The sequence below is a fragment of the Vombatus ursinus genome, unplaced genomic scaffold (genome assembly GCF_900497805.2).
Source record: "Vombatus ursinus unplaced genomic scaffold, bare-nosed wombat genome assembly UNPS02009824.1, whole genome shotgun sequence".
NCBI classification, from domain to species: domain Eukaryota; kingdom Metazoa; phylum Chordata; class Mammalia; order Diprotodontia; family Vombatidae; genus Vombatus; species Vombatus ursinus.
The window spans coordinates 3526146-3553174 of NW_020949602.1; the positions used below are offsets into that span (position 1 = coordinate 3526146).

General features: G+C 43.7%; 1 protein-coding gene across 1 annotated transcript in view; it reads left to right on the plus strand.

The window, feature by feature from the left end:
- Positions 1 to 23379: 23379 nt before the first annotated feature.
- C8A (complement C8 alpha chain) overlaps positions 23380 to 27029 on the plus strand; it is a 93609-nt gene continuing 89959 nt past the window's right edge. Inside the window, exon 1 of the mRNA XM_027852714.1 lies at positions 23380 to 23557. Within this exon, the coding sequence (XP_027708515.1) occupies positions 23457 to 23557 (101 nt within the window). The 5' untranslated portion in view covers positions 23380 to 23456. The remainder of the gene's footprint in view (positions 23558 to 27029) is intronic.

Here is a 27029-nt window from a genome sequence, read left to right on the forward strand (position 1 = left end):
CCGCACAACTGCTAGGTGAAGTAGGTAGATTAATATTCCCATTTTATAGGTGAAGAAACAAAGTCTAAAAGAGGTTAAGTGATTTGGCCAGCATCACACCACTAATAAGTTTTGGAGGTGGGATTGGAACTCAAGTCTTCTTGACTTGGAGTCCATTGCTTTATCTCCTACCCCTTGTTGCTTCATGCCATCAAGACTCCATCCTCCCAGACCCCCAGGCTCAAAACCTGAGCGTTATCCTCTCTCTCATCCCCAATGTCCAAGCTGTTGCCATAGCCTGTCGATTTTACCTCTGCAGCATCTCTCCAATACACCCCCTTCTCTCTTCCGACGTTGCCCCCAACCTGGTGAAGGTCCTCATCACCTCTGCCTAGACTATTGCAACAGCTATTGGTAGGTCTGCCTGTCTTGGGTGTCTCCCCATTCCAGAGCATCTTCATTCAGTCACCAGAGTGATTTTCCTAAATCACAGGTCTGATCAGCTCACTTCCCTTCTCAATAAACTCCAGTGGCTCCCTATTGCCTCCAGGATCAAATACAAAATGCTGTGTTTGGCATTCAAAGCCTTTCCTAACATGCTCCTGCCTACCTTTCCAGTCTTCTTACCTCTTACTCCCCAACACATACTCTTTGAGTCAGTGACACTGGCCTCCTGGCTGTTCCACAAACAAGACCCTCCATCTCTAGGCTCTGGGGATTTTTACTGGCTGCCCTCCCCCACTCCATGCCTGGAACATTCCCCCTCCTCATCTCTGCCTGGCTTTCTTTAAGTCCCAGCTCCCATCCCACCTTCTACAGGAAGTGTGTCCCCACCTCTCTTAATTCTTCCTTCCCTCTCTTGTATATATCCTGTATATAGCTTGCTTTGTATAGATTTGTTTTGCTTGTTGTTTCCCCCACTGGATCAAGAGTTCCTTGAAGTCAGGGCTGTCTTCTGCTTGCTTTTGTATCCCTGGTCCTTAGCACAGTGACTGGCACATAGCAGGTACTTAATATTTATTGACTGACTGATTAACAAATCTAGCTCAGGCAACACCTTCTACAGGTAAACCTTGGCCCCTCAATGGCTAGTACTTTCCCCTGCTTGACTACCTCGAACTGATTTTGGATTTATTTCCTATAGACACACACATATATGTATATGTATATGTATATTTGTGTGTGTTTGTGTGTGTGTGTATGTACATACACATTCATGTTGCCTTTCCTGTTATAATATAATATAATGTCCCCCCTTTCTGGGGACAAGACCTTTTTCATTTTTGTCTTTGTATGGGCAGTGCCTAGAGCAGTGCTCAGCCCATAACAGAGGCTTTGGAAATGTTTGTTGATTGCTGATTGAATGCAATTCAATTTCACTTTCATTAAGTGCCTACTAGGCAGAAGATATGGGATTAGGAGTTGGTGATACTAAGACCCAGGGAAGTTAAATGACTTATCTAAAATCACCTAGGGCAATGGGACTGGTCAGAAAATTCTCCAGGACAGAATAAATGAGACTTTTTTGTGGTATATTTGGAAGCAAAGTACAAGTCATATTCTGCCTAAAAATGCCTAATACTTGGCACTATCCAACTATACAACAGAATGCCTTGGGAGGGAATGAGTTCCCCATCGCTGGAGGTATTTCACCTCCACTGGGTGGATGACTACTTATGGTAAATAGGTGGCAATTAGTTTTTGAGTCAGGAGTTGTACTAGATGTTGTACTAGATGACCCCTGATGTACCTTCCAACTAAAACTAATAGCTTAATCCAATGAAATAAACTTGTAATAAGTATATACTATAGGAAAGACCCTCTTCTCAGCACTTTTTGTTGTCGTTCAGTCATATTTGACTCTTCATGAGTCCGTGGAGCATAGAACACCAATACCATTCATGGGGTTTTCTTAGCAAAGATTTTGGAGTGTTTGCCATTTCCTTCTCCGGTAGATCAAGGCAAAAAGAGGTGAAGTGACTTGTCCAGGGTCACACGGTTAGTGAGAGACTGAAGCCAGATTTGAACTCAGGTCTTCCTGACTCCAGGTCTAGTGGTCTCTCCACTGAGCCACCCAGTCACCACCTGTGCCTCCTTAGCACTGGAAATACCAACATCAACATAATACAGACACTGTTCTCAAGCAGTCATCTATAACCTAATGAGGGAAGGGCAGGTACATGAGTCATATGATACAAAAGAGCCTGAAATATGTGCAGAGGATAGAACCAGGCAAAGTGCTCAAGGAAATTGAGGAGGGAGCACTTATATACCTGGATGGGTCACATACCAGTTTAAAGGAAGGGAGTGACTTCAACAAATCAGAATGGGGTCATTCCAAGCATAGAGAATAGAAGGATAGTTTTAAAAACAGAAGAGGTCAGGGGAAGAGTGAGGTATAGACTCTAGTCATTTGGACTAGAACATAGAATATGTACACTCCCCTTCAAAGTAGTCCCCTTGGTGAGATAAACACTTATTGCCAGAATGTGACCATTACTCAGAACTCCCCATTCAATATTCAGGCATATTCTTTTGAATGTTTTTAGTGGGGATGAATCTTTATCTTTTGGCAATAGATTTAACTTGCGGAAACAGCCAAGAAGCCAAAACTTTTGTAGCTAAATCTCAGGAAAGAAGCTGAGTCGAAACAGAACATGGAGACTGATTTTCTTGAGTGAGTCTTCCAAGAGAGGATTTGTAAATGTGCTCTGAGTGAGGACGGCCTCATCAAAATCAGTCTGGTGGGCATTCCAGGGAGGTGATTTTGAGGGTTACAGGGGAAATTCTGGCACAATTTTCACATAATCAGAACCATAGAATTTCAGAGCTGGATAAGCCTCACTTTAAGATCAAGGATCCAAGAGGCAACATGGTACAGTGAAGAGGGCTGCCTTTGAAGCCAGATAGATTTGGGTTCAAGTCTTGCCTCTGATACCTTCTGGTCAGACAACCCTGAACAAGTTCCTTAATATTCCCATGCTTTCAGTGACACCAAGTTGAGAAGAGGGGCTGAGCTGCACTTGCAGGAGGAGTTTCCTCACCTGGAAATTCCCGATACCAAGGAAATCAATCTAGAATCTATCCTTGTGTTTGGGGAAATGGAGTCTCTGAGAGATACAGATGCTAGGCTAGTAACTTTGAGAGCTGCAGCTTGAACTCAGGTCTGCTGGCTCCAAGGCACAGTACACCTTCCATTCCTTTGCCTCTCTGAATCAATCAGCAAGCATGTATTAAGCACCTACTGTGTGCCAGGCACTGTGTTAGGTGATGAGTCTATGAAGACAAAGCATGAAGCTGTTCCTATGATCTTCATGAGTGTAGTGAATGTTTCATTCTCTGCTTTTCTAAAAGCATTCTGTAATGGGGCCAACATTTCCCTCACAGCTATATCAGGAAAGAGCCAGAATGTAAGCTTCCTGCGGGCACTGCCTGTTTTGTTTTCTCTCTCTGCTTCCCCAGTGCCTACATAGTATAGCTCCTAGGCACTTACTGACACACATTTTGAATTTATTTCATTGTAAACTGTAAAGTGTGATAGAAATACGAGTCTGCGGGATCATAGGATTCAGATATGCAATAATAATAATGAATAAGTGATATTTCTGTAGCAATTTAAGGTTTGAAAAGTACATTTTCTTGTTGAATCCTTTCAACATCCTGCAGGAGAAGTGCGATTATTGCCTGCATTTTACAGATGAAAAAAAAAAAACAAAAACAAACTGAGGCTCAGAGAAATGAAATAACTAAATGCCTTGGCTCAGAGATTCCCAGAGCTCTTACGTTTCTGAAGTGAGGAGAGTTAGGAGTCCAACACAGTATTCACCACGTCATGCTGCGCCCCAGTGTTTGGTAAAGATGATCTCATTTGATTCTTACAGAAATACTGTGAGCTAAGCATTATAAGTATTGGGAGATTGAATTTTATAGATATTCAAATTCCTAGAGGTCAATGACTTGTCCAAGGTCACTCAGCTTCTGTGAGGAATGGGAATTAAGCTAGTCATTCCTGACTTTGAAACCAATCCTCTTCGTGTTCTTGCTCACTGCAATGGAGTGTCTAATTATGGGAGCATATGCTCCAAACTGGAAGGCTCCAGAGGCCTTCTTGTCCAATTCCTTCATTTTACAGATGAGGAAACTGAGGCTCAGAGATGTTAAATTACTTGCCCAAGGTCACAAAGGTCACAGAATCATAGACTTTGTTTCTTCTTTACCTAGATTTGTTATTCTCTCAATTTCTTTTCTTGTCTTGTTACGCTAGCCAGCATTTCTAGTACTTGATCCAGGAGTATTGAGCCAATGGACATGCTCATTTCACTCCTGATTTCATTGGTAAGGATTCTAGCTTATTTCCATATGAATAATGAGAGCTTTTTTTTTGGGTGAGGTATTTGGGGTTAAATGACTTGCCCAGGGTCACACAGTTAGTAAGTGTCAAGTGTCTGAGGCTGGATTTGAACTCAGGTCCTTCTGACTCCAGGGTCAGTGCTCTGTCCACCACTCCACCTAGCTGCTCCCAGCTTTTGGTTTTAAATATAGATTATTTATTGTTTTAAGGAAAGGCCCATTTATTTCTGTATTTTCTCATTCATTTTTTTTAAAAACAGAAATAATTGTTCTATTTTGTCAAAAGCTTTTTCTGCATCTCTTGATATTTTTCAGGCAAGGGAACCTCAGTGCAAAGAGGTTGAAATGACCTGCCCAGGGTCACCTAGCTAAGAAATGACAGCCAGCTTGTGAACCCAAGTCCTCTGACTTAAAATTCAGATCATTTAATGCCATAGCCCCCCAAGCTCCTGGACGAAAGCCATTAGGTTTCCTTCTTCCAGGAGCAGGCATCCCGCTTGCAGGAGAGGCTAATTTGTACCTGTTTTCCTGTGTGCCTGAGCGCTGAGGGAAGCTTTCACAATCCCTGTGTTGTCGGAGAAGGGACTTGATATTAGAAGCTTTCACATCCTATTAACGTATATCAGGGATATAGGAAAGGTTGAGCATTTACTTACCAGTTAAGCGGCTGGACTTTCTCAGGAGAAGCACTCTGTCATGTCGAAATGACTTCTAGGAATAAATCAAATTTCCCTGTGTACTTAAGGGAGAAGGAATTATTGAAATGCCATCCCCGCTGGTAGGGGCAGGGAGCCTGCAATCTTGATGATAGACCAGCAGGGGGAGCGCTTGGCTCATCCCTGAGCTGCTGATCTGCTGCATCTGAGGATGCTGGTGCCAGGCTTTCCAACAATCACGGTACAGCTCTCTCTCTCTCTCTCTCTCTCTCTCTCTCTCTCTCTCTCTCTCTCTCTCTCTCTCTCTCAGTCTCCCTCCCTCCTCCCCTCTCTCTTACCCTCCCTCTGTCTCTTCCTCCATCTCTCCTTCCCCTCTCTTTTCTCCTCTCTCCCTCTATTCTCTCCTCTCCTTATTCTCTCTTCTCTTTCTCTCTCTCTCTCCCTTCCTCTCCCTCACTTTCTTTCTCCTCTCTCTCTATTTTCTCCTCTCCCTATTCTCTCTTCTCTCTCCTTCTCTCTCTCTGTCTCTCTCCCTCTGTCTCTCTCCTTCTCTTTCCCTTTCTCTCTCTCCCTCCTGTTCTCTTTCTCTCTCTCTTTATCCTTCCCTCCCTACCTCCTCCCCTTTCTCTTCCCCTCCTTCTGTCTCTTCCTCTATCTCTCTCTTTCTCCTCTATCTCTCTCCTTCCCTCCTTCCTTCTCGCTCTCTCTTTCTCCCTCCATCCTCCCTCTTTCTCCATTTCTCTATCTCTGTGTTTCTCTCTGCTTCTGTTTTTCTGTCTCTCTCATTTTATGGGACCACCTTATAAATTATTTGTGGGTCCAATAAGAAGCAATTATCAACACTTCCTATGATTTCAAGAGTAATATATTCTGGCTTAGAGACCCTTGCCCTTTGTCCAAATAGCTCCGTGGCCAGACAATGGGAGCTGGGCAGGGGTGCAGGGTGAAACAATGGGAAGGCTCAGTCTGAGCGCCTGATCCTTGGCCCCAGTGGGCGTCAGAGATCTGCCCTGAAGGCAGTGGGAGCTTAATGGTCTTGAGTGGGGTGGGACAGATGGGGGAAGGGAGAAACAGCATTAACCCAAGGGAGATTCTTCTTGGATCAGCCCCATCCAGCAGAGCTAAGGCAGAATAATCAGGCAGAGGCCTAGCTGAATTGATGAAAAGTCAGAATTATAGATTTTGTTTTGGGAAAAAAGAAATGTGGTTTTATTATTTTCAATTACACTCCATTCATTAATATAGGCTAGCAGCTAACGAGGCTGCCAAGGAGAGGTCTGGCTGGATACAGCTTTAATATACTCATAGAATGACTGAGCTGCAGGGGACTTGAGACATTGTCCGTAACACATCCTCCTCCCCAGTCGTTTTGTAGACTGGGAAACTGAGGCTCTGAGAAGAGGCCGATGGCTACACACACAATGGAAGAGCCAGGGATTGAATTCTGGTCTCTGCCCTCCCTCTCTCTCTCTGGGCACTGGTCCAGTGTCCTTTCTGAATGGACATTAACTGCACATGGGGGTAGCTAAGTGCTTGCAGCCTTTTATAAGGGGCAGCATGGCATGGTGGAAAGCATGCTAGTTTGGAAATCAGATGACCTGGGTTTGAATCTCAACTCAGCTATTTTCTACCAGTGTGACATTGGGCGGTCACATTGTCCTGTTGGCCCTCGATTTCCTGATGTGTTAAATAACTAGATGACCTCTAAGGTCCTTTAAGTTCTAACTCTATGATCCAATGATTCTATTCTCTTGCATCTGTCCTCACAAATCTTGTTCACCCAGCCCATTTGCCCCCATCCATCTCTGTCTAGAAACAGTGTAGCTTGGGCCTGGGTTTCTATAGATTCCGAATCTGTGAAGCACTTAGGGGCTTATCTTTCCTCCTCACCCAGGAGTTTGATGTAACACCAGTACAATGAGATCACCAGTCCCCTTTCCATTGAAGGTTGCTGTTTAGCACAAAGAAAAATGTCGAGGAACATATATTTTTGACCCTGGGCACACACCTGTGTGGGCAGCCTGGCACATCAGGGCATCTCTTGGCATCCATTGACCTGGTACTATGAAAGGATGATGAGCAGGGCTGAGAATTGAATAGGAGGCAGAGATCAGGACAGAACACATGCAAGAAGCTGCAGAACTTGCAGTGATCCCAAGCTGGTTGCTGCCGCAGACGCCCATCGTCAACCTCACTCCTCTTTCAGCCATGCCATATGGCTGGGGATTGTGGAACGTCCCGATCTCAGCCGAATTCCAGCAGCAGGTGTGGGCTCTGGCGAGGGGCATGGTGGCTAGGAGCAGGCTGCAGCACGGTACCCATGATGACTTGTTATCAGCAGGCCAGGCATCCCACAAGGTGTTATTTTGGCTGTGTACAATGGGAAAGTGAGGTGGGTCAGTTGTGAAGCAAGAACAAGACAACAGATGGGCAACTTAAGTGTCATATGGGCAGCCCTGAGATAATTATAACATAATAACTCATATTTATATAGGGACAGGGAATAGAGCTGTGATTCCACTGATATTGGGGATTTTCAGGTAAGAGGACTCCATCTACCAAGGCAGAGCAGCACCTTCTCTGCCACTAACAGCCTAGAACACTGAGAGCTTACGTGACTTGTCCAGGGTCATAGGGCCAATAGGCGTCAGGGGTGGGAAGTGTTTTAGTCTCTAAGGCCAGCTCTCTGTCTACTCTGGCATGTTCCCTTCAAGTCAATTCAATAAATAGATATTAAATCATTATCATGGGTAAGATATTGTGTTTAGTGCTAGAGATACAAATACCAAAATGAAGCAATATCTGCTCTCAGGGAGTTTGAGCTCTCGTAGAAAACGATGAAAGTGTTTTAACTTTTAGGGAAACCCCTGGCTTGTTGGTTTGATGACCTCTCGAGAGGACTCATGAGGAAGGGGGGACAAGAATCACCCAAGCTAAGAAAGTACAAATGGGTTAGGATCTGTATCAGTGGACGCAATCTCAAATCCAGCAGGGTCTCTGACCATTTGGATTAGAGGCTGCATCAGCGAGGATTTCCTCTCCTAGTGACCACACCCAGATGAGACTTGAAGGAATGCAGGGAAGGCTGAGGGCAGACAGAAGGAGGAAGAATGTTTCAGGGGTGGCAGCTCTTGCCCCTTTCAGCTTTGATGGTGTTTCCACTTAACTTGAGAGATTCTCTGTTGGCCAGAATGTCATGCTGATGATAACGTTTTCCAGAAGAGGAAGGGGAGAGAGGTTGGCCAAAGGTAGAAGAGGGGGCCTAAGGTGGTGATCTGCCCCAGTTTGGAATCAGGCTACACAACCGCTCATCTGTCCATGGCCTCATCATCATTCTCCCTGGTTCTAAGGGAGTACTGGGAACTCCTCAAAGTGGATTTTTGAGTTCATGGCCAATTTCCCACCATATTCATAGGCTAGCCCTTTTAGACTAATTGTAGGATTAGATTATGAACTGGGAGGTCTACCAAGTCTAACCTCCTCATTTTCCAGATGATTGGGCAGCTGGGTGGTATAATGGATAGATGGCTGGGCCTGGAGTCTGGAAGACTTGAGTTCAAATCTTGCCTTGCTTGTGTGATCCTGGGTAAGTCACCTCACCCGGTTTGCCTCAGTTTCCTCATCTGTAAAATGAACTGGAGAAGGACAGGACAAAGTAATCTAGTAAGTCTGCCAAGAAAAGCCCATGAAGAGTCAGACAAGACTGAAAAAGAACAAAACTGAAGAACAGAGGTTAAGTGACTTACCCACAGTCACACAGCTAGTAAGTTCTTAAGGCAGGACTTGAATTCTAGTCTTCCCGACTCCAAGTTCAGACCTCTATCTACTGTGTCACCTAGTGGCCTTATGATCATCTCCACCAGCAGGAGAGAAGAAACTCAATGTCAGTATTCCTTCTTTATTGTAGGATGTCAGGTTCAGGAGGGACCGTGCAATATAGAATACCAGCTCTGTTGAGGACCTTTGAATACAGAAGCTGAAAGTTTGGAGTGGCTTTCAAACCATCAATTTTCGGAGCTGGGCAGGGCCTTAGGGAGGGACCATAGAACATGGAATGTCAGAGCTAGGAGGGACTTTTGCAGAGAACTCATGCAAGGCAGGTGCTCACGTGGAGGTCAGAAGAAGCGATCCAAGGACGCTGTCAAGCCGTCTCTCAAGAGCTTTGGAATCAATTGTGTGACATGGGAGACACTGGCACAGGACGATCCAGCGTGGCGTGCCCAATGCATTGCGCTCTATGAGTGAAGCAGAATTGCAGTAGCTCAAAAGAAACATGAGATGAGGCAGATTTAGAGACATCTCCGCGTCGATGTTCATGTGGACTAGTGTCCGCCCTGTGGTGGAGCGTTCCGAGCTCACATTGGTCTGATCAGCCACAGTTGGCCCCAACATAGTGATGTTGTTTGGTCTTCTTCAATACTGAAGGCCAAGAACCATTTTCTTCTTGGATTGGCCCCCTGGCAGGAGCATAACTAGCACCAGGTCACTTGGGCTTTGCCCCAGGGTACCTCCCTTTCCTCCCTGTGGTGGCTGCCATCATTGTCCCTTTCTTTGGGGCCCTTCCCAGGTAGAATGCCCTCCTTCAAGCTCAGACCTTCACTCCCCCAACCCACGGGCTCTGTCACCTCTGGAGGCATGTTACAAATATCTTGTGTCCTTTACCCTCCAACACCTCTGCCCCAACTGAATGTGTCCCACATACCAAAATTCCTCATTACAGCTCTTTAACCGGGACTCTCTCTCCCTTTAATTGTCTTTTTTTGATCAAATAATGGTTAGAGAGGCCAGATGGTCATGGACCTGGGTTTGAATCCTGCCTCTTTCACTTACTACCTATGTGACTCTGGACAAGTCACTTAACCTTCATTGGCCTCAGTTTCCTTCTCTTTAAAAGGTGGAGGTTGGCCTATATGACCTTTGATGTTTCTTGCAGCTTTAGATTTGTTATATGTGTACTTGTGACTTCCTGGCTTCAAGAACGGTTTGAGAAACAACACAGTCAGGAAAAAGAGAAGTGGGTTTGGATCCAGAGGGCCTGGGTTCAAACCTTGCTTCTGCTACGTACAGTCTCTGGTTGCATTGGGTGAAAGGAAGAGGGCTTGGCCTAGGGGATCTCTTGGGTCCCGTTTTCCTGGAAATCTTTGTCCATGTTCACCAAAGCTCAGGAGAGACTTGGGTGAGCCAAGACGGCCTTGCCCAGGACAGGGGTCAGATCCCTAGGACAGTGGGATTACCCTGCGGACTCCTCTGGGTCCTTCTGCTAGCCACCCTGGGACATTCCACCTCTTTGCCCATTAGGGATCCTAACATGGTTCCCAGGGCAGTGAAGCATGGTGGTTGGGGCCACTGCTGCTTGAATAATCAAGAGAGGTCTGCTGGCTCTTTGTGTGCTCCATTCACATTGTCAGCCAACTGACATGCCCATTCTACAGCGTATCTATCACCGCCTGAAAGCTGCTTTCTCAGATGTTCTTTCTTAGATCAGTGCAACCAGCAGCCTGTTTTTTGACAACTGCATCAGCCCTTTGGCTCCCTGGTGACTTAGGGAGGGGGATGGGGCAGGCAGGGGCTATATTTTTCTGCTTTAGACAGTTTAGTTTGATGAAAAGGTTTATGTGACTTGACAAGCTGAAGAGGGAAATTGTCAGCTCCCAAATGCCATTGGGCCCAATGGTCAGGGTGGCCTCCCCAGATGAGGACCCCACCTTAGAGGCTCGTGGAGAGCCAAATCCACCTCTGTGGGCTGCAGTGGGCCAAATAATCCATTGTGAGGTTCAGATTTGAAAATAAGAAACAAAATCAGAAGAGAACAGCCCTCCCTGGGGATGCAGGAGGCTAGAAAGCATTTTTCTGAGTGGAGACTTCCTTAGGAGCTCAGTTCACAAAGAAAGCTATTCTCTTTTGAAAAGTAAAAGGGCGAGAAACATAGAATGCCTTGACCTTCCATGTGTATTTCAGGTAGCTTGTCAAGTGCTCTCTATACCTTAAATCCTCAGATGGAGTACAAATATGAAAGTCACCCAGTGACATCTGGGACACCCATGGAGGCTGCATGGGGGATGGATGTGTGGAGATGTCTCTGTTCCTGCCGCCCAGAGAAAAAAAGCAGCTGTAGTGGAGCCCAAGGGGTCACTCTGTAGTGGGGGAGGAAGGGATATGCTGTCTAGTCTGTTCTAACCCAGTCTGGCCGACTGAGAGATGAATCATCTTGTAAGAGCAGGAGAAATCCATCTTGGCTGCAGACAGTGAGGTAGTAAAGTGCCCTCCCAGCGGGCCTGCAGCACCCAATCTGGAGATGAGTGGGGATTTATGGACCAGCTGAAAAGTGGCTTTCCAAGCGAAGGACTCAGGCAGTTGCTAAGGAGGATGCCCTGGAATAGGCATGTGGCTATTGTGGGGGAGGGAGAATGAGTACTGGGATGGGAGAAAAGGTAATGATTTTTTGTACCCCGGGAGAAAAGCGAATATGATCCTGCCGTGGCATTCCTAGTCATCTACACAGAGGACAACAAAGACAGAAGGAAAAGTTCTGTCTGCACAAGACTGTTTTAATAGCATTTTTGGTAGTGGCAAACAATTGGGAGAAAGGTAGACACACATCACTTGGCAATGACTGAAAAAATTATGGTATATGAAAGAAATGGACTGTTATTGTGCTGCGAGAAACAATAGAGAAGAGGAATGAGAATCCAGAGAAATTAGGGGAGATTTGGATGAATGGATGAGGAGTAAAACAGAACCAGGAGAACAACATACAGAAGGAAGGAAGGAAGCAAAGAGGGAGAAAGGGAAGGAGTGTATGAAGGAAGGAAGGAAAAAGGGAGGGAGGGAGGAGGGAAGGATAGAAGATAGAAGAGAGGAAAGAAAAAAGGGAGGAAAGGAGAGAAGGAGGGAAAGAAAGAAGGAAAGAAGGGAAGAAGGGGAGGAAGGAAGGAAGAGGCTTAGAGAACATCAAAACTTCCATTTTGCATATGAGGAAACTGAGCCCGGAAAGTTTAAATGATTTGCCCAAGGCCTCATGGCTAGTGAGTGACAGAGCAGAGAACAAAAACAGCTGTGTTAATTTGTTTTGCTGAACTATATTGCTCCATTATGAGAGAGGCTTTCATTGGGGTAAAGGAAATTTTTGGGAAGAGATAGTGTAAAAATAGCATTGATAAAGCTTTTTTTTCCCCAATAAAGAAACTGAAAGAAGTAGGAAGCTGGTGAAAACAAGTGACCTTCATTAGGTCTCCTGCTTGGGATGTATTGCTAAGCAGCAATTCGTTATCATTAGAGGAACTGCAGCGGGAGCTGGGTGACCGCTCTCCATAGATGTGTCTGGGGACGAAAAGCACCACGATCACTGGATAGCCCGGAGAGGCACACTTGGTTGTTACTTCAGATGAGACACAGAGTGTTACTGTGGGGAAAGGGCAAGTCTTGGAGTCAGGAAGACCTGGGTTCGATTCTGATTCTTACACTTGCTAGCTGGGTGAACCTGGACAAGTCACTTCATCTGGTGGTGCCCAAGCAATTCTCTGAGAGTATGGTACAAAGGAATTGATAAACAATGGTGGAAGGCGTTTCCACACTGGGAGTCCCTTAATCTGTTGAAGCCATGAGTCAAGACAAAAAAAATGCTTAATAAATGGTTGTTAAATGAATCAATTAGCATTAGACCCAGAGAATGGCCCTGATAGTGTTTGAGACTAGACAGTTTCTCAGGTCCCTTCCAAGGCTAAGATTATCTGAAAATATAGAATGTTATCTCTGAGAAGGATAATATTTTAAAGCTCTAGAGCTATTAACATCTCATCTAGAACTGGATTTTCAAAGGATCATCAGTATTATGGCCAGAAGGAGCCTTAGAGAATGTGATATGAGAGGTGGCTGAAGGAAGTGGGGGTAGTTAGCCTTTCAGAAGACACAGGCAAGATACAATAGCCGTCTTCAAGTATTTGAAGTGCTAGCCTGTAGAGAAGGACCAGGGTAAACCCATGGGTGAAAGTTGAAGAGGCAGACATAGGATTGGTTTAATGGAAAGCTTCTGACAATTCTAGGTATCCAGCAGAGAAATGAGCTGTCTTAGTCATGGGTAAGACCCTTACTAAGGGTCTTCAAGCAGATGCTAAACAGACTGTTACAGAATGTTAGAGAGTGAGCTGAGTTGTGTTTAGCACAGTGCCTGGCACATAGTAGGAGCTTAATAAATATTTATTGAATTGACTCAGTTCTGCTTAGCACAGTGCCTGGCACACAGTAGGCACTTAATAAATGTTTATTGAATTGAATCAAGTTGTGCTTAGTACGGTGCCTGGCACATAGTAGGTCCTCTATAAATACTTACTGACTGATTGACTGGATGGTCTCTGAGGTCTCTTCCAACTTGGAGATTTTATGATCTAGTCCAGTCCCTTCATTTTACAAACTTGGCAAGGGAAGATCAGAGAAGCGATTTGCCCAAAGTCAAACAGATTGTCTGTGGCTGAGTTAGGATTCAAACCCATGGACTCTGGCTCCAAGTCCGGCACTTCCTAATGTGCAACAGAGCCTTTCAGAATGACTTGGGGAGTGGGGAGAGTGTAGACAGTCCCAGAGAGCACAGTTGGCTATTGGTAATGATGGGGCCCAGAAAAGTGCAGTCACATGGAATAGGAGGGAAGAGCTTGGCTGGACAATGGGAAGACAAGAGCAACATGAGGTCACTGGGGGTCTAGTGTACTGTGCATTGGTACAGATGCCCTGCACAGACATGCACAGAGATAAGACGTGGGGCCCAAAACAGAACCAGGAAGGGGCCAGGCTGAGTTGCTTCTGGAAAATTGTGCAGTGCACAGTACAGTATCACCTCAACTTTCTCTCTGAAACAGAGACTCATCTTTTTAATACCAGTCCTCTTTGGGTGTGTCCCTAATGCTCAAAGTCATGGAGTTTTCAAAGGTGAAAAGTTGAGGGTGGTACCGAAAATCTGTGGTGAGCCTCATTATTGGGGTAAGTTTCAACACATGATCATCCAAGAATTACAAAGGGAAAGGGGTAGAGAATAGGAAGAAAGGAATAAATATTTACACAGCACTTACTATGTGCCAGGCACTGTGCCAAGCACTTTACAAATATTATTTAATTTGATCCTCCCAACAAGCCTGGAAGGTACATGCTGTTATTACCCCCATTCTATAAATGAGATGAGGAGACTGAGGGAGATTAAGGGACATGCCCAGGGTCACACAGTTAGAGGGTATCTGAGGCCGGATTTGAACTCAAATATACCTGATTCCAGGCCCAAAAGGAAAGGGAGGTGGTGGGAAAAGAAATGTGTGATCAATTAGATTTTAAAAAGACAGAAATACAAGGTAGTGTAGGATGAATGCGAAGGTGGGCCCAGCCCTGTAAGAATCATTTCAGGAACACAAGTGCCCAGAAGGCATTGAGGCTGGTGAGGAATGCTGGGTTCTAAGCTCTCTCCCAGAGCTGAGAGTCTGCTCCGAGGTGCATTCCCCTCCTGGTATTCTGTGTTGGAAGGCTCCTTCTATCTCTGACATTCCATGTTCTTAGGCTCCTTCCAGATGGGATATTCCATGCTCTAAGATCCATTCCGGTTCTAATATTCTTTGTTCTAAAGTGGGCAAGGTATGATCAATTCTTGCTTTTGGGAGATCTTATCTAGCGTATGAATGAATGGATGGAAAGATAGATTGATAGACTGATGGATGGATGGATGGATGGAGGGATGGATGAATTCTTTCTCCTGTGTGAAAGACCCTGCAGTATTTGGCATTAATGCTGAAATGCCTTTGAAAAGGAATAAAATCCAGGTTGATGTCAGGAAAGTGAAGGCAGGCATAATTTTTTCTTCCAGGCAGCTGTAGCAAGACATTAAAATTCACCCAGGAGTCACCAGAATCCATTCAACTGGAACTGAGACCAGCTAGGAATGTGACTGACCACATTTGTTTACAGTGTGCTAATCCCCTTCTGTTTTTAGTTCTGCACAGAAAGACTTCAGGAGAAATGTCCTAAGTCTAATTACAGACTGTCGGCACTGAATATCTCAGGGGAAAGCATGTCCAGAATAAAAGTATTACAATGGTTATATATGTTGAGTTTTATTTTTTTGTATCCTGGGTTCCTGGGTTCATACTGCCTTAGCTGTGAGGAATTTCCTAGGCCAAGGTAGGAGAACATTTCCATAAAGATTAACTCTGTTCTGTGTCCAGGGGCAGGGTCAATCTTACTTGTTGTTAACAATGAACATCAGAGTGGAAGAGTCCAGTTGGGGCTGTTTACTGGAGATGAATGTCAAGGGCTCCCCTCATAGATTTTTAGAGAAGGAACAGATATTTATGCTATTTTCATACTGCCTCCAATGTTGATGTACCCTGGTCAAACCAGCCTATCCTCTGCAATCACTACAGCCCACAGATAAGAAAGCCAGAGATAGCTAGCAGCTAGGTCTTGGAGAAGTTATAGCAGCTTGGTTGTGGTAGTCTGGGGTTTTCACTCTTATTTGTCTTGGGTTTTAATGGTGTCCCTTTCAGAAGCACAGTCAGAAGCCTGTGTGATGTATCTATGCTTCTTTATGTGTCTCGCATGGCCAACGTCTGCACAGATGAGGAAACTGAGTCTCAGTGAGAGGGCCATAGAACCTGGAAGCATCAGAGCTGAGTGAATTGGCAGAGATAACAAAAGATGAGAAAAGCAAATGTTGGTGGGATTGTCAGGACACAGGCACACAATTAATTGTTGGTGGAGCTGTGGATTAGTAAAGCCATTTTGAAAACAAATTTGGAAATATGCAAACAAAGTGACTAAACGATCTATACCCTTTGATCCAGAGATTCTGCCATTAGGTATATACCACAAGAAAATCATTGATTAAAAAAAATGTCCCTCAGAGATTCTAAAATATTTGTAGTAGCGCGCGTGCGCGCGCGCGTGTGTGTGTGTGTGTGGTATCAAAGAACTGGGAAAGCTAACAAAAACAGTTTTTTGCTTTTTTGCTTCTTGAATCAGATCTGCTTTGGCATTGGTGTAGATAGGGACCTTTCGTTGAGGAAACTCCGTCTGCCAACATTGTTCAACTTGCAACTTTCGGAAATGTTCTGAGGCACTGAATGTGTAAATGCCTTGCCTAGGTCACATAGCCAGCATATATAAGACCAAATTTGGACCCAGGTGCTCTGATTCCAAGACTGGCTCTCTACCCACCCTGCCAAGATGTCTGTGCTTTCATGCAGATGCTTTTAAGTGTTCATTGACTCAAATTGAATAATTTTCCTCCATTCAGTCAATCAATCAATCCACAGGCATTCAATAAGCACCTACTATGTTCCAAGAGCTCCTTGGTCTTAGGTGAGGCAGCATGTCTTGGCCCTGAAGCTCCTGCAGACCCTTTAGAAAGCCCCAGTCCAGATATCAACAACCCCTTGACTGCAGGCAAACTTGACATGCAGAATGTGCTAGACAATAGCTCATGCCTGTCTGGAATTGGACACCAGTGACTGTTGGTGCAGCGACTGATTCCTTTCCCAAATGGATTACGTTTTCTTCTGCCACTCGGCTCTTTGCCCCAGTCTATCTCTACCAGAGCCCTGCAAATGAAGGCAAAACCCATGGACCCAAAGGGGCTTTTTGTAGCATTTGACATTCAGCTCTGAATACTCAGTGTTGATGAGCCCACAGAGGCAGTGGGTACCGAGGGAAGAGGTGTTGGCCTGGGGGTCAAGAGACACAGCTTCCAAGATCACCTCTGATATTTAGGGACTGTGTGACTTTGGGCATGTCATTTTTCTCTCTAAGATCCACTTGCCCCCATATCATGCATTTCAAGTAAAATGCCTTCTCACGCTCCTCTTTTCTGCCCAGTTTCCATACCATGCTTCTCATTCCCTAACCCATCCAGTTTACCTTCCATGTCTTCCAGGAGCTTTCAAGGTGACATTCCTAAAGTGTAGGGCTGACCTTGTCACTTGCCTGCTCAATGGACCCCCAATTCACAACCCCAGTGTCATCCTGAGCTCTTCATTCTACCTCATTCCACATGGCCAGTCACTTGCTCAATGTCATGATTCCTACTTTTTCCAGCCTCTTCTGTTTCTGTCTCTCCTCTCCACTCAAATGACCATGACCTTAGTCCAAAGCCTTATCATCTTTCCCTTAGATGACTGTGACAGTTTTCTAGTTGCCTCAAGCCTCTGCACTCTCCCATTTATCCTTTTACTCAGCTGCCAAAATGATTCTCCTAAGGTTTAGATCTGACCATGTCACCACCTCCTCCCTCCTCAGTAACACCAGGGGCTCATAATTCCCAAACAAACCAAACCAAACCAAATAGAAACTTCTCTGTTTAAAGCCCTTTGCAATCTGGCTCCAACCTACCTTGCCACCTTATGATATATTACTTTCCTTGCTTAGAGGTAGCTAAATAGCTCGGTGGATAGAGTGATGGACCTGCAATCAACACTGAACATAGTGCCTAGTACATGATAGGTGCTTAATAAATGCCTACTTCCTTCTTTCCTTCATGAACTCTATGGTTCAGCCAAATTTACTTCCACTCTGTCCATCACACACTGTATTCTATCTCCTCTTGCAATGCCTTTGACCAGGCTGCTCCTTGGGCTTGGAATGTGCTCCTTCCTCATCACCTCTTAGAAGCCCTAGATTAGTGCCTCCATTTCAAAATTACATTTGGTTTATTTGTTATATTTTTATATCTATACATCAAAGAAATTGCCTGTTTGGTCTCTATTCTTATATTTTATATGATTTCAAATATATGTATTGATAGAATTTAAGCCCCTTGAAATGGCGAGATATGTTTGCATAAATGACCTTTCCTCTATAATTCTCTTCTCAGCCATGTTTCTGCTTCCCTCCGGACTTAAATTCCATGACTCGGGTGCTTATTACTTTGGAATGCTCCTCTGCCATGCTGGTCCCCTGCTCTTATTGGTGAGTTCCTTTGGTGGCCTTCATTTAGAGGTTGGCTGCAAATCGGCCATGTGTCATTTCTTTCCTGGCTGTTCTTCTAACTCTCCATCCCTTCATGTCCCTGTGGAAGGAGGTACCTCCTTTCCTCACCTACTTTTCATCTCCTTTTGCTGTGCTGTCTTCCCTTAAAATGTAAACTCCTAGAGGGCAGAGATTGTCTTTCTTTTTGCTTATTGTACCCCTAGATCTTAGTAAGGGTCTTGGCATATAGTAAGGGCTTCATGCTGACAGATCTTGCTTTATGTAAGTTTGATTTTACATAAAGAATTCTGAACGAAATCGACATTTCCCCAAAACCCCCCCCAAAACAAAAAAAAAAACACCTATGTTAACTTTACTGCAGCTCTCTCTGCTCCTGCCTCTTGGATCTATGCTCTGTGGCCTTCCTCCCCCCCCCAAAAACCCAAAATACAAAAAAACAAAAACAAAAAACACAGACCCTCCAAGTGAAAGCAGAACAGAGGCCCAGAGCTGATGGGGGAGGGTAGGACTTGGCCAGAGACCTTTGTCCCTCCCCACCCACTAGTCCACAGGTCTGCCTTCTGTCTGTGCTAAGGTGCCACCTGTCTTTCCCTGGTCCCTGTGTATTGCTTATCCTCTCCTGTCTGTGTCTATGCCCAGACCTGACATGTCTGCTCTCCCCATCTTATCTGGATTTAAGCCTGACACTGTGTGACTCTGTGCAAACTTTTCTAGGCTTCAGGTGACTGTCTGGGACGTGATAGATGGGTTATAATTTACAGTGGTAGAAGAAGTTTCCACACTGGGAATTCCTTACATTGACAAATTCAGAGATATAATATCAAGGTGTTATCCAAGAATTTTAAAGCTTGAAGGGCCCTTAAAAAGCATCTTATCCACTTCCCCTAGTGGGCCAATAAAGGAACTGAGCTCTAAAGAGGAGAACTGACTTTCCCAAGGTCATCCCATGATTTCACGCTAATAATAACAATCACTACTATCTTCATATGCTTTACAGTCTACAAAGTGCTCTTCTACAAAGAGGTAGGTTGGTGTGAGGGTGGATTAAGCCCTGAGTCAGGAGGGCCTGAATTTCAATCTGGCCTCAAACACCGACCCTAGGCAAGTCCCTTAACCTTTGTCTACCTCAGTTTCCTCCACTGTAAAATGAAGATTGGCAATTATACCTCCCTCCCAGGGTTGTTATGAGGATCATATGAAATATTTGTAAAGCACTTGACACAGTGACTGGCACATAATAAGTGCTTAAAAATTCCTTTCTTTCTTCTGAGAGAAAGGATTATTTATAACCAATGACTTGGGGAGATCCAGAGTTCCCCCTTTTTCTAACATCCTCATTTTGAAGCTCAGTCTCTGATGGTTGAATTCACATTCTCCTCAATCTTGTTCAGATCCACCCAACCTTGTAAGGAATTTCATCTAAGGTGGGGAAGCCCATTGTGCCCTACACAGGTTTGAGTGGGGATAAATTCTTTGAATAGATTGCCCAAGGCTGGAGGATTTAGAAGCAAATGACATAATCCAAGTTCATTAGAAGAGGTCCAGCCCCTCATTATAATATTCCTTCTCTCCCATTACTCATTAACCAATCAGAGTTGATTGCTAGCATCAGAAACACCTGCTCTTCCAAGGGCATATAAACTATGAACCCACTACCATGAGTGGGTCTTTGGCGTTTGAGAGTGTCACTGACCCTTTTATTAATAAAATGCTAGCATTATTAATGAAATTATTAATTACCCAGAAATTATATCTCTTGAACTTTCTAAACACCACACTTCCACTGACCTTGTAGCTGTGTAGTGCAAGGATTCTTATCCTCATTTATAAACGAGGAATCTGATGCTTGGAGAGGTCCAGTAACTTCCTTGAGTTCACACAGTTGGGGATGGCAGAGTCAGGTCCCAAGTCTTTTTTCTGTGACTCTTCAGTCCAGTGGCCTTTCCACAATACCAACCTACCTACCCATAACTTGGGCTTCTGCAGTAGACTCCCACATGTGTGTAAATTCCAGCCAACTTCAGGCTGAGAGTCTGCAAGAATCAACTACCAACTGGACCCAGATGAGGACAGAGAAGGCCTTTTACTTGGTTGCACTAGATTGTTGGTGGCCTCTGATCTGATGTGGTATGCAATGTACATATATGGGTTCAGGTACAGACTGTAACTGATGTCACAAAAAAACTTCCTAACAATGAGAAATGTCTAAACATGAAATGGGCTGCCTTGAGAGACAGCGAGCCTCCCCTTTTGGGAGGTCTTCATACAGAGGCTTAATGCCCACTCATTGGATTTCTTTTGTGTATGAGTTGGGTTAGATGGCCACTGAGGTACCCTCCAACTCTCAGAATCTCTGATTCTGAGGAATAGTCCATTTTGGGAAGCAATGGTGGGGATAGGAGGGTGGGAAGGAAGTTGTACAAGACTTATTTAGGTTCAATGTCAAGAAAATTAGTGAGGGCTATTAAAAAGTACAATGAGCTGCCATGAGAGGTGGGGGATTCCATCTCCCCCCCCCCCCCAGAGGTCTTCAGGCAAAGACTGGATGACCACTCATCAGCTAAACTATAGTGGAGATTTTTTTCAGATTGGTTAGAATAAATGCTTATTGAGATCTCTTCCAATTCTTTGACTCTATGAATTCAGCAAGCATTTACTACATACCCACTTTGTGCAGTGCACTGTTCTTAGTTCTGGGGTTATGCATAAGAAAAACTTTCTAGTCTCTGCTTCCAAGAAGCTTACTACCTCATGCTTTTCAGATTTAGGCACTAAAAAATAAAATATACCATAAACTAGTTTCCAAATGATTCCTTTGTATTGTATGGAATTCCATTGCTCTCCATATTGAGTAGTGATATATGAGCCAGCATGGTTTCATCAAGAATGAATCATGCCAGACTAACCTAATTTCCTTCTTTGACAGGATGACTAAAATGAATAGATAAAAGGAAGGCAGTGTCTATAGTTTACCTAGATTTTAGCAAAGTGTCTGATCATATCTTATACTATCCTTGTAGAGAATATAAAGATATGAATTGGGTGATAATACAGCTAGATAGATTCAGAAACTGGCTGGATGGCTGGACTCAAAGAATTGCAGTTAATGGTTTAATGTCAACATGGCAGATGGTCTTTGGTGGAATACCCCAGAGATCTGGACTTGGGCCAGTGCCCAGGCAACCATTTTTATCAGTGACCTGGTTAAAGGCATAGATGTTGTGCTCATCAGATTTTCAGATAACACTAAGCTGGGAGAGTTAACTAACACTCTGAATGATAGTCAGGAACCAAAAGTGAGTCAGTAGTGTGATTGGCTAATGCAATCTTGGGCCACAGCTTGTGGGAATGGGGAGAATCCCACTATACTCTGCCCTTGTCAGACCTCATCTGGACGGCTGTGTTCAACTCTGGACACATGGTTTAAAAAAGAGACTATCTAGAGGAAGGTGACCAGGATGATGGAAGACCTTGAGTTTATGATCTATGAGGTGCCATTTATGATTAGCCTGGGGAAAAGGAGACTCAGTGGGGACATTACTGCTGTGTTCAAGTATTTGAAGGGCTGCGTGTGGGGGATGTGATTAAATTAGTTTTGCTTGTTCCCAGAGGGCAAAACAAGGAACAATGGGTAGAAATTGTAGAAGTCTTGATGTAAGAAAAACATTTCCTAAGTTAGAGCTGCCCCAAATTGGAGAGGGCTGCCTTTGGAGGTGGCGAATCCTCTACTCCATCCCCACTCCCATCCCAACTTGGAGGTCTTCAACTAGGGGCCAGACAACCAGTTGTCAGGTATACTCTAGTAGATTCCTTTGTGTATGGGTGGGACTAGAGGCCTGCTGACAACCCTTCCAACTCTTTAGTTCTAAGGTTCTATGTTTCTGTGATACTGAGATTGAGTATTACATTATTGCTTGATCCTTCTACCCAAAGGAATGTCTGTGCTCCTCAGAGCAAGTGGATGCCTCCATGAATCTGCCCCAAAGAGTAAGGGGGTGTGCATTATATGTAGAGCCCACTAATCCAGATGTATGATCACAAGATTTAAAGAGGAAAGGAGCCTTTGTGATTGCACAGTTCAATCAATAATGCCCTCATCTAACTGGAGAGGCAGCCAAGGCCTGCAGGGGAGAAGGGATTTTCCCATATGACCCCAAATCCAGCCCTTTCCAGAGCTGCTCATTGACTTGAGGTTTGAGCCAGCTGGACACCTCCACCTCATCTGACTCAAAGGCTACATCTGGTTGTCCGACTGATGCCCATCAGTTAACCACTTTGAAAGTCCAGGTACTTATTCAGAACTTTTCAGATGTCAGCATGGCTACATTTTTCTGTTTTTCATATGGGCAGTTTTAATTCATTTAATTCAACAGTTCGCTTCTGTGGCAAACACTGTGCTAGGCACCAAGGATAAAAAACCCATCCCTGCCCTCATGGGGTTTTCAGTCTACCAAGGATGACAACAGATCCACAGAGCAGCATACACAGTTTAGGTGGAGGAACTGGACGTGTGGGGTTTTTGTTTTTTGGTTTTGCACATTGGCTATCTCACTGAAATGTGAGCTTCTTGAAGGCAGGGTTCATGCTTTTCCATTTATTTGTGTTCCCCACACTGACTAAGTTCAGAGTCTGGCACTTGGTAAACTCTTAATAAAGGCCTCTTGATTAATTGTATATATAGGGAATTCTCATGTGAATCAGCTCCCTCTATCGAATTCAAGTCAGAAACTTTGCTACAATTTATGACTTTAGAGAGTTTTCTAGAACATCAGAGGGTTAAGTGACTTGTTCAAGGCCACACAGGCAGCATGGGTCAAAGGTGGAATTTGGACCTAGAGAGGTCAGTGCTCTATCCGCTATGCCATACTGCCTCTCCACATAAAATATATAGATAGTATATACAAAGTGATTTCAGATGTTAGGAAGGGCAGTAACACATGGGGGGGATAAGTCTGATGTCGAAATTCTTGTTCTTGATGCAATGAATACATCTGTATTGATCTAAAAGAGAGAGAGAGAAAGAGAGACAGACAGAGAGAGAGGCAAAGACAGAGAGAGAAAGAGAGAGAAACAGACAAAGAGATGGAGGGACAGGGACAGAGACAGGGAGAGACAAAGAGACAGAAACAGACAGAGACAAAGCAGACAGTCTTTTTGAATTTGCTTTTGTTTCGACTTTTGCCCTCATGTGTTGAGATAACCCCATATCTTTGGAAGCTAAATTGGTTTAAAATCCCCTCTTGCTCAATGGTTATGCTACTCACTGCTTTCCCAAAGGCCAGAACAACTGGAGCCTTTGGTGAGCTTGGAGTACCTAATGAATCAATTGTCCCATCAATGATTAACTTTGAGGGGCCAAGCCAATGTCTTCTGGTAACTCTCTATTTAGTGGAGACTTTTCAAGGTTGGACCCTGTAAAATTATTTTCTTAAAAGACAAACAAACCTCAGATCTCAATACCTGTGTAAAAGACACACACCTGTTTAATCTCTTCCACTGTCCTCCCTCAGAGCAATGGGGCCATGGCTCCTGAATGGGATAAAGGCCTTGACCTTCCTTGTCTTTTGCCTGGTGTCAGACCAGCACCTCACAGCAGCCCAGGATAAGCTCAGGAGGTAAGTGAACTTAATCTCTCCTTAACATTCCATATAGAATTGTCTTATCTTTGGTCCAGAAAAGAGCTTGAGAGTATGCCATGTGTTATGACCATCAGGTTTATATAGTGTAGGACAGAATGGAAGTTCTTGTCCAAATTATCACTAGTGTTCCATTTCAGAAGCTTCTTTTTCTGACAAAGGTGTCATGAGTGGAGACAATATTTTGATTTGTATGAATTGATTCTTGCCCAGTTAATGTGATCTTGGGTTGAATTAAGACCTCATAATGTTCTGGACTAGCGCCACAATAGTACTGCTATACCAGAGGTTCTTAACATGGACCCCCAAGGAATTTATAAAGAGATTTCAGGGAGGCCATGAAGGGAAAATTACAACTCTATTTTCACTAATTTCTAAATGAAATTTAGTATTTCTTTCAATTATTTCAAAACATTGTCCTAAGAAGGGGTCCATGGGCTTCACCAGACTTTCACAGGGTTCTGTGGCACAAAAATGGTTAAGACTGACTCTATCTGTTTGGTCAGATCACATCTGAAATATTGTGCTTCGTTTAGAGCTCCTCGTTATGGGAAGTGAATTAATCATCTGGAGAATATCAATCAATCAACCATTTATTAAGTACTCACTGGGTGCTAAGCCTCTGTGAAACCCTGGGGATTCTATGCATCCAAAGGAGGGCAACCAGCACGGGGAAGGGCAGCAAGACTTTTGCCTCTGACACTACCTAGGCCGCTTTGGACAAGTAAGCTAACTTCTTAGGCCTCAGTTTTCAGCTTTGTAAGTTGGATTAGATGACTTTTGAGGTTTCCTTCAGCTCTGAACCTTGGATCTGGCAGTAAAGGCATATTGGTTTTTAGCCCACAATTATACAGTACCTTAAAATTTGCAAAGCACTTCACACAGATTATCTCGTTCGAGTTTCACAACAACTCTGTGCTGTTATTATCCTTATTTGACAGATGAGGAAACTGAGGCTCATTGAGTTGACTCGCCTGTGGAGCCATGTGGCTAAGTAAACATTGGAGGCAGGATTGGAACCTAAGCCTTATCTGACTTCAGATCTGGTGCCCTATTCATTTTGCCTCACTGCCTCTTGCATGAGGATCATTGGGGGATTGGGGAATTCCATTGGCCTGGAAGAGAGAAGGTTCAGAGGTGACATGAAAACTGGTTCATGTCCTTAAAAGGGCTGTGCCATGTGGAGGAACGATTTGACTCTTTGGGTTGGAACTTGGCTTCCTAGCTGCCCACACAGCAGAGTTGGGAACAATGGGTGGGAATTACAAAGAGGATAGAGAGAAGAAAAGCCTTTACCAACTAAAGGGATCCAAAGGGGCATTGGGAGGCCTGGGAGGTCGGGACTTCTTTTTCAAGCAGAGGATGGAAGACTTCCTCTTCATTATGCCTGGAACACACTTGCTGCATGCCTCCATCTTGGAATATCTAGTAGTTTCCTCAAAGGCTCAGCTCAAATTCTACCTTCTCCATGAGGCCTCCCCTGATTCCTCTAGACTTTTACGTTCCTTTCTTAATTGTGTCTATTTTGTATCTTTGTATATACACACATATCCATACTTATATACAAATGCATACATATACATGCACATACATACACACACATACATACACACATACACACATGCATACATAAATATTGTTTCTTTTTTAAAAGTTTTCTCCACTTGAGAGTATTCTGTTTTTTCCAATTACATGTAAAATAGTTTTCAACACTTTTATAAGATTTTTGAGTTTTTTTCTCCCCCCATCTCCCCCAAGACTGCCAGCAATCTGATATAGATTATCCATGTACAATCATATTAAACATATTTCCACATTAGTCATGCTGTGAAAGAAGAATCAGAACAAAAGGGAAAAACCACAAGAAAGCAAAAACAAACAAAAAAGAGAAAATAGTCATATTGTCTCTTCTGAATGAATAGAAGTTCCTTGTAGTTAATTTGGGTATTTATTATAGTAACTACAAAAAACATTATGTGCATCCAGAGAAAGCAGTGATAAATAGAATCTGTATAGAATGACTTTACATATATATGCATATTTGTGTCCAGTGGTAGCCATCTTGAGGGTGGGGGGAGGGAAGAAAAAAGAGAAAGAAGAAATTTACATGATAGTTTTACTATATATTTAGAAGGAATAGCAAGTTGTACATAGGATTTGTAGTTTCATGTGTGATTGCATCTTTTCAAAAATTCTACTATGTTATGGAAATGCTTGTTTTATTTCATTAAGTAAAAATAAAATAAAAAAATTTAAAAAAGAATGCAAGTTCCTTGTGGGCGAGAAGTGTTTCACCTGCTGTTTAATTAATGCTTATTGACTGACAGATGATTTGGGGATAGGTAGAGGGTGTACTGTACCGACTTTGTTGCCCCTCCAAAGCCACCAACTGACATTCTACAATTTTGTCGTTGTTTTGTGCCCTTTACTCTGAACATCCTGATATAGAGCGAAACTCTTCTCTCTGTTCTCTAGACCCCATTGATTCAGATTGGTAACATAGAAAACATTTATTTATGCTTTACACTTTAGGAAAGCACACACACACACACACACACTCTAATCTCGTCACTCTTGCAATGGCTTGTGATGCAGGAAATGCAAGTATTTTTGGTCCCTTTTTGAGATGCATAAACTGAGGACCAGAGTGGAGAATTGACTTGCCCAATGTCAGGCAAATTAAGAAGTAGAATTGAAACTTGAGCCTAGGATTTCTGATTTCAACTCTGACACTCTTCCCATTACACCAAAACCTTTCACGAGGTACATTTTGCTTTGATTAGATCATTCCATATTTCTTGTTTAGAGTATTTTAAAAGCAGGTACTTTGCTTCAAACTGAAGATTTTTTAACTATCAACCAATATGATCAAGTATTTATTAAGCACCTACTATATGCCAGGCACTGCACTAGGTGCTGGGGATACAAAGACAAACATAAAATGGCTCCTGCTTTAAAGGAGCTCACAGTCTATCAATTAGCCAATCGGCAAGTCTATTATAAAAATAGAAAGATGGCCTCAGAACCAGGAAGATCTGAGTTCAAATCCTGATTTAGACACATACTGTCTATCTGACCTCAAGTAAGTGATTTAAATTCTTGGCATCCAAGGCCACTCTCTAAGACACTAAATTAGAGAAGGTGACTACTTACATTGGTAGAGAGTATCCTGACTTGGGAGTTCTTGATACCAGTGAAATCATAAGTCCTATCCCTATGTGCCTTGCACAGTGCTGGGTTCAGGGGATACAGAGACAAAAACATCAAGCAGCTCTTGCTCTCCAGGAACTTGACTTTCCTGCAAATATTCTATTTAATTAATCAATCAACATTTATTAAGTGCCAGGCATTGTGCTGAGTTCTGGGGATATAAAAAGAGGCAAAAGATGGTCCCTGCCCTCAAATAGCTTATAATTTAGTACAAGATTTCAACTCTATCTGGCATCTCTAT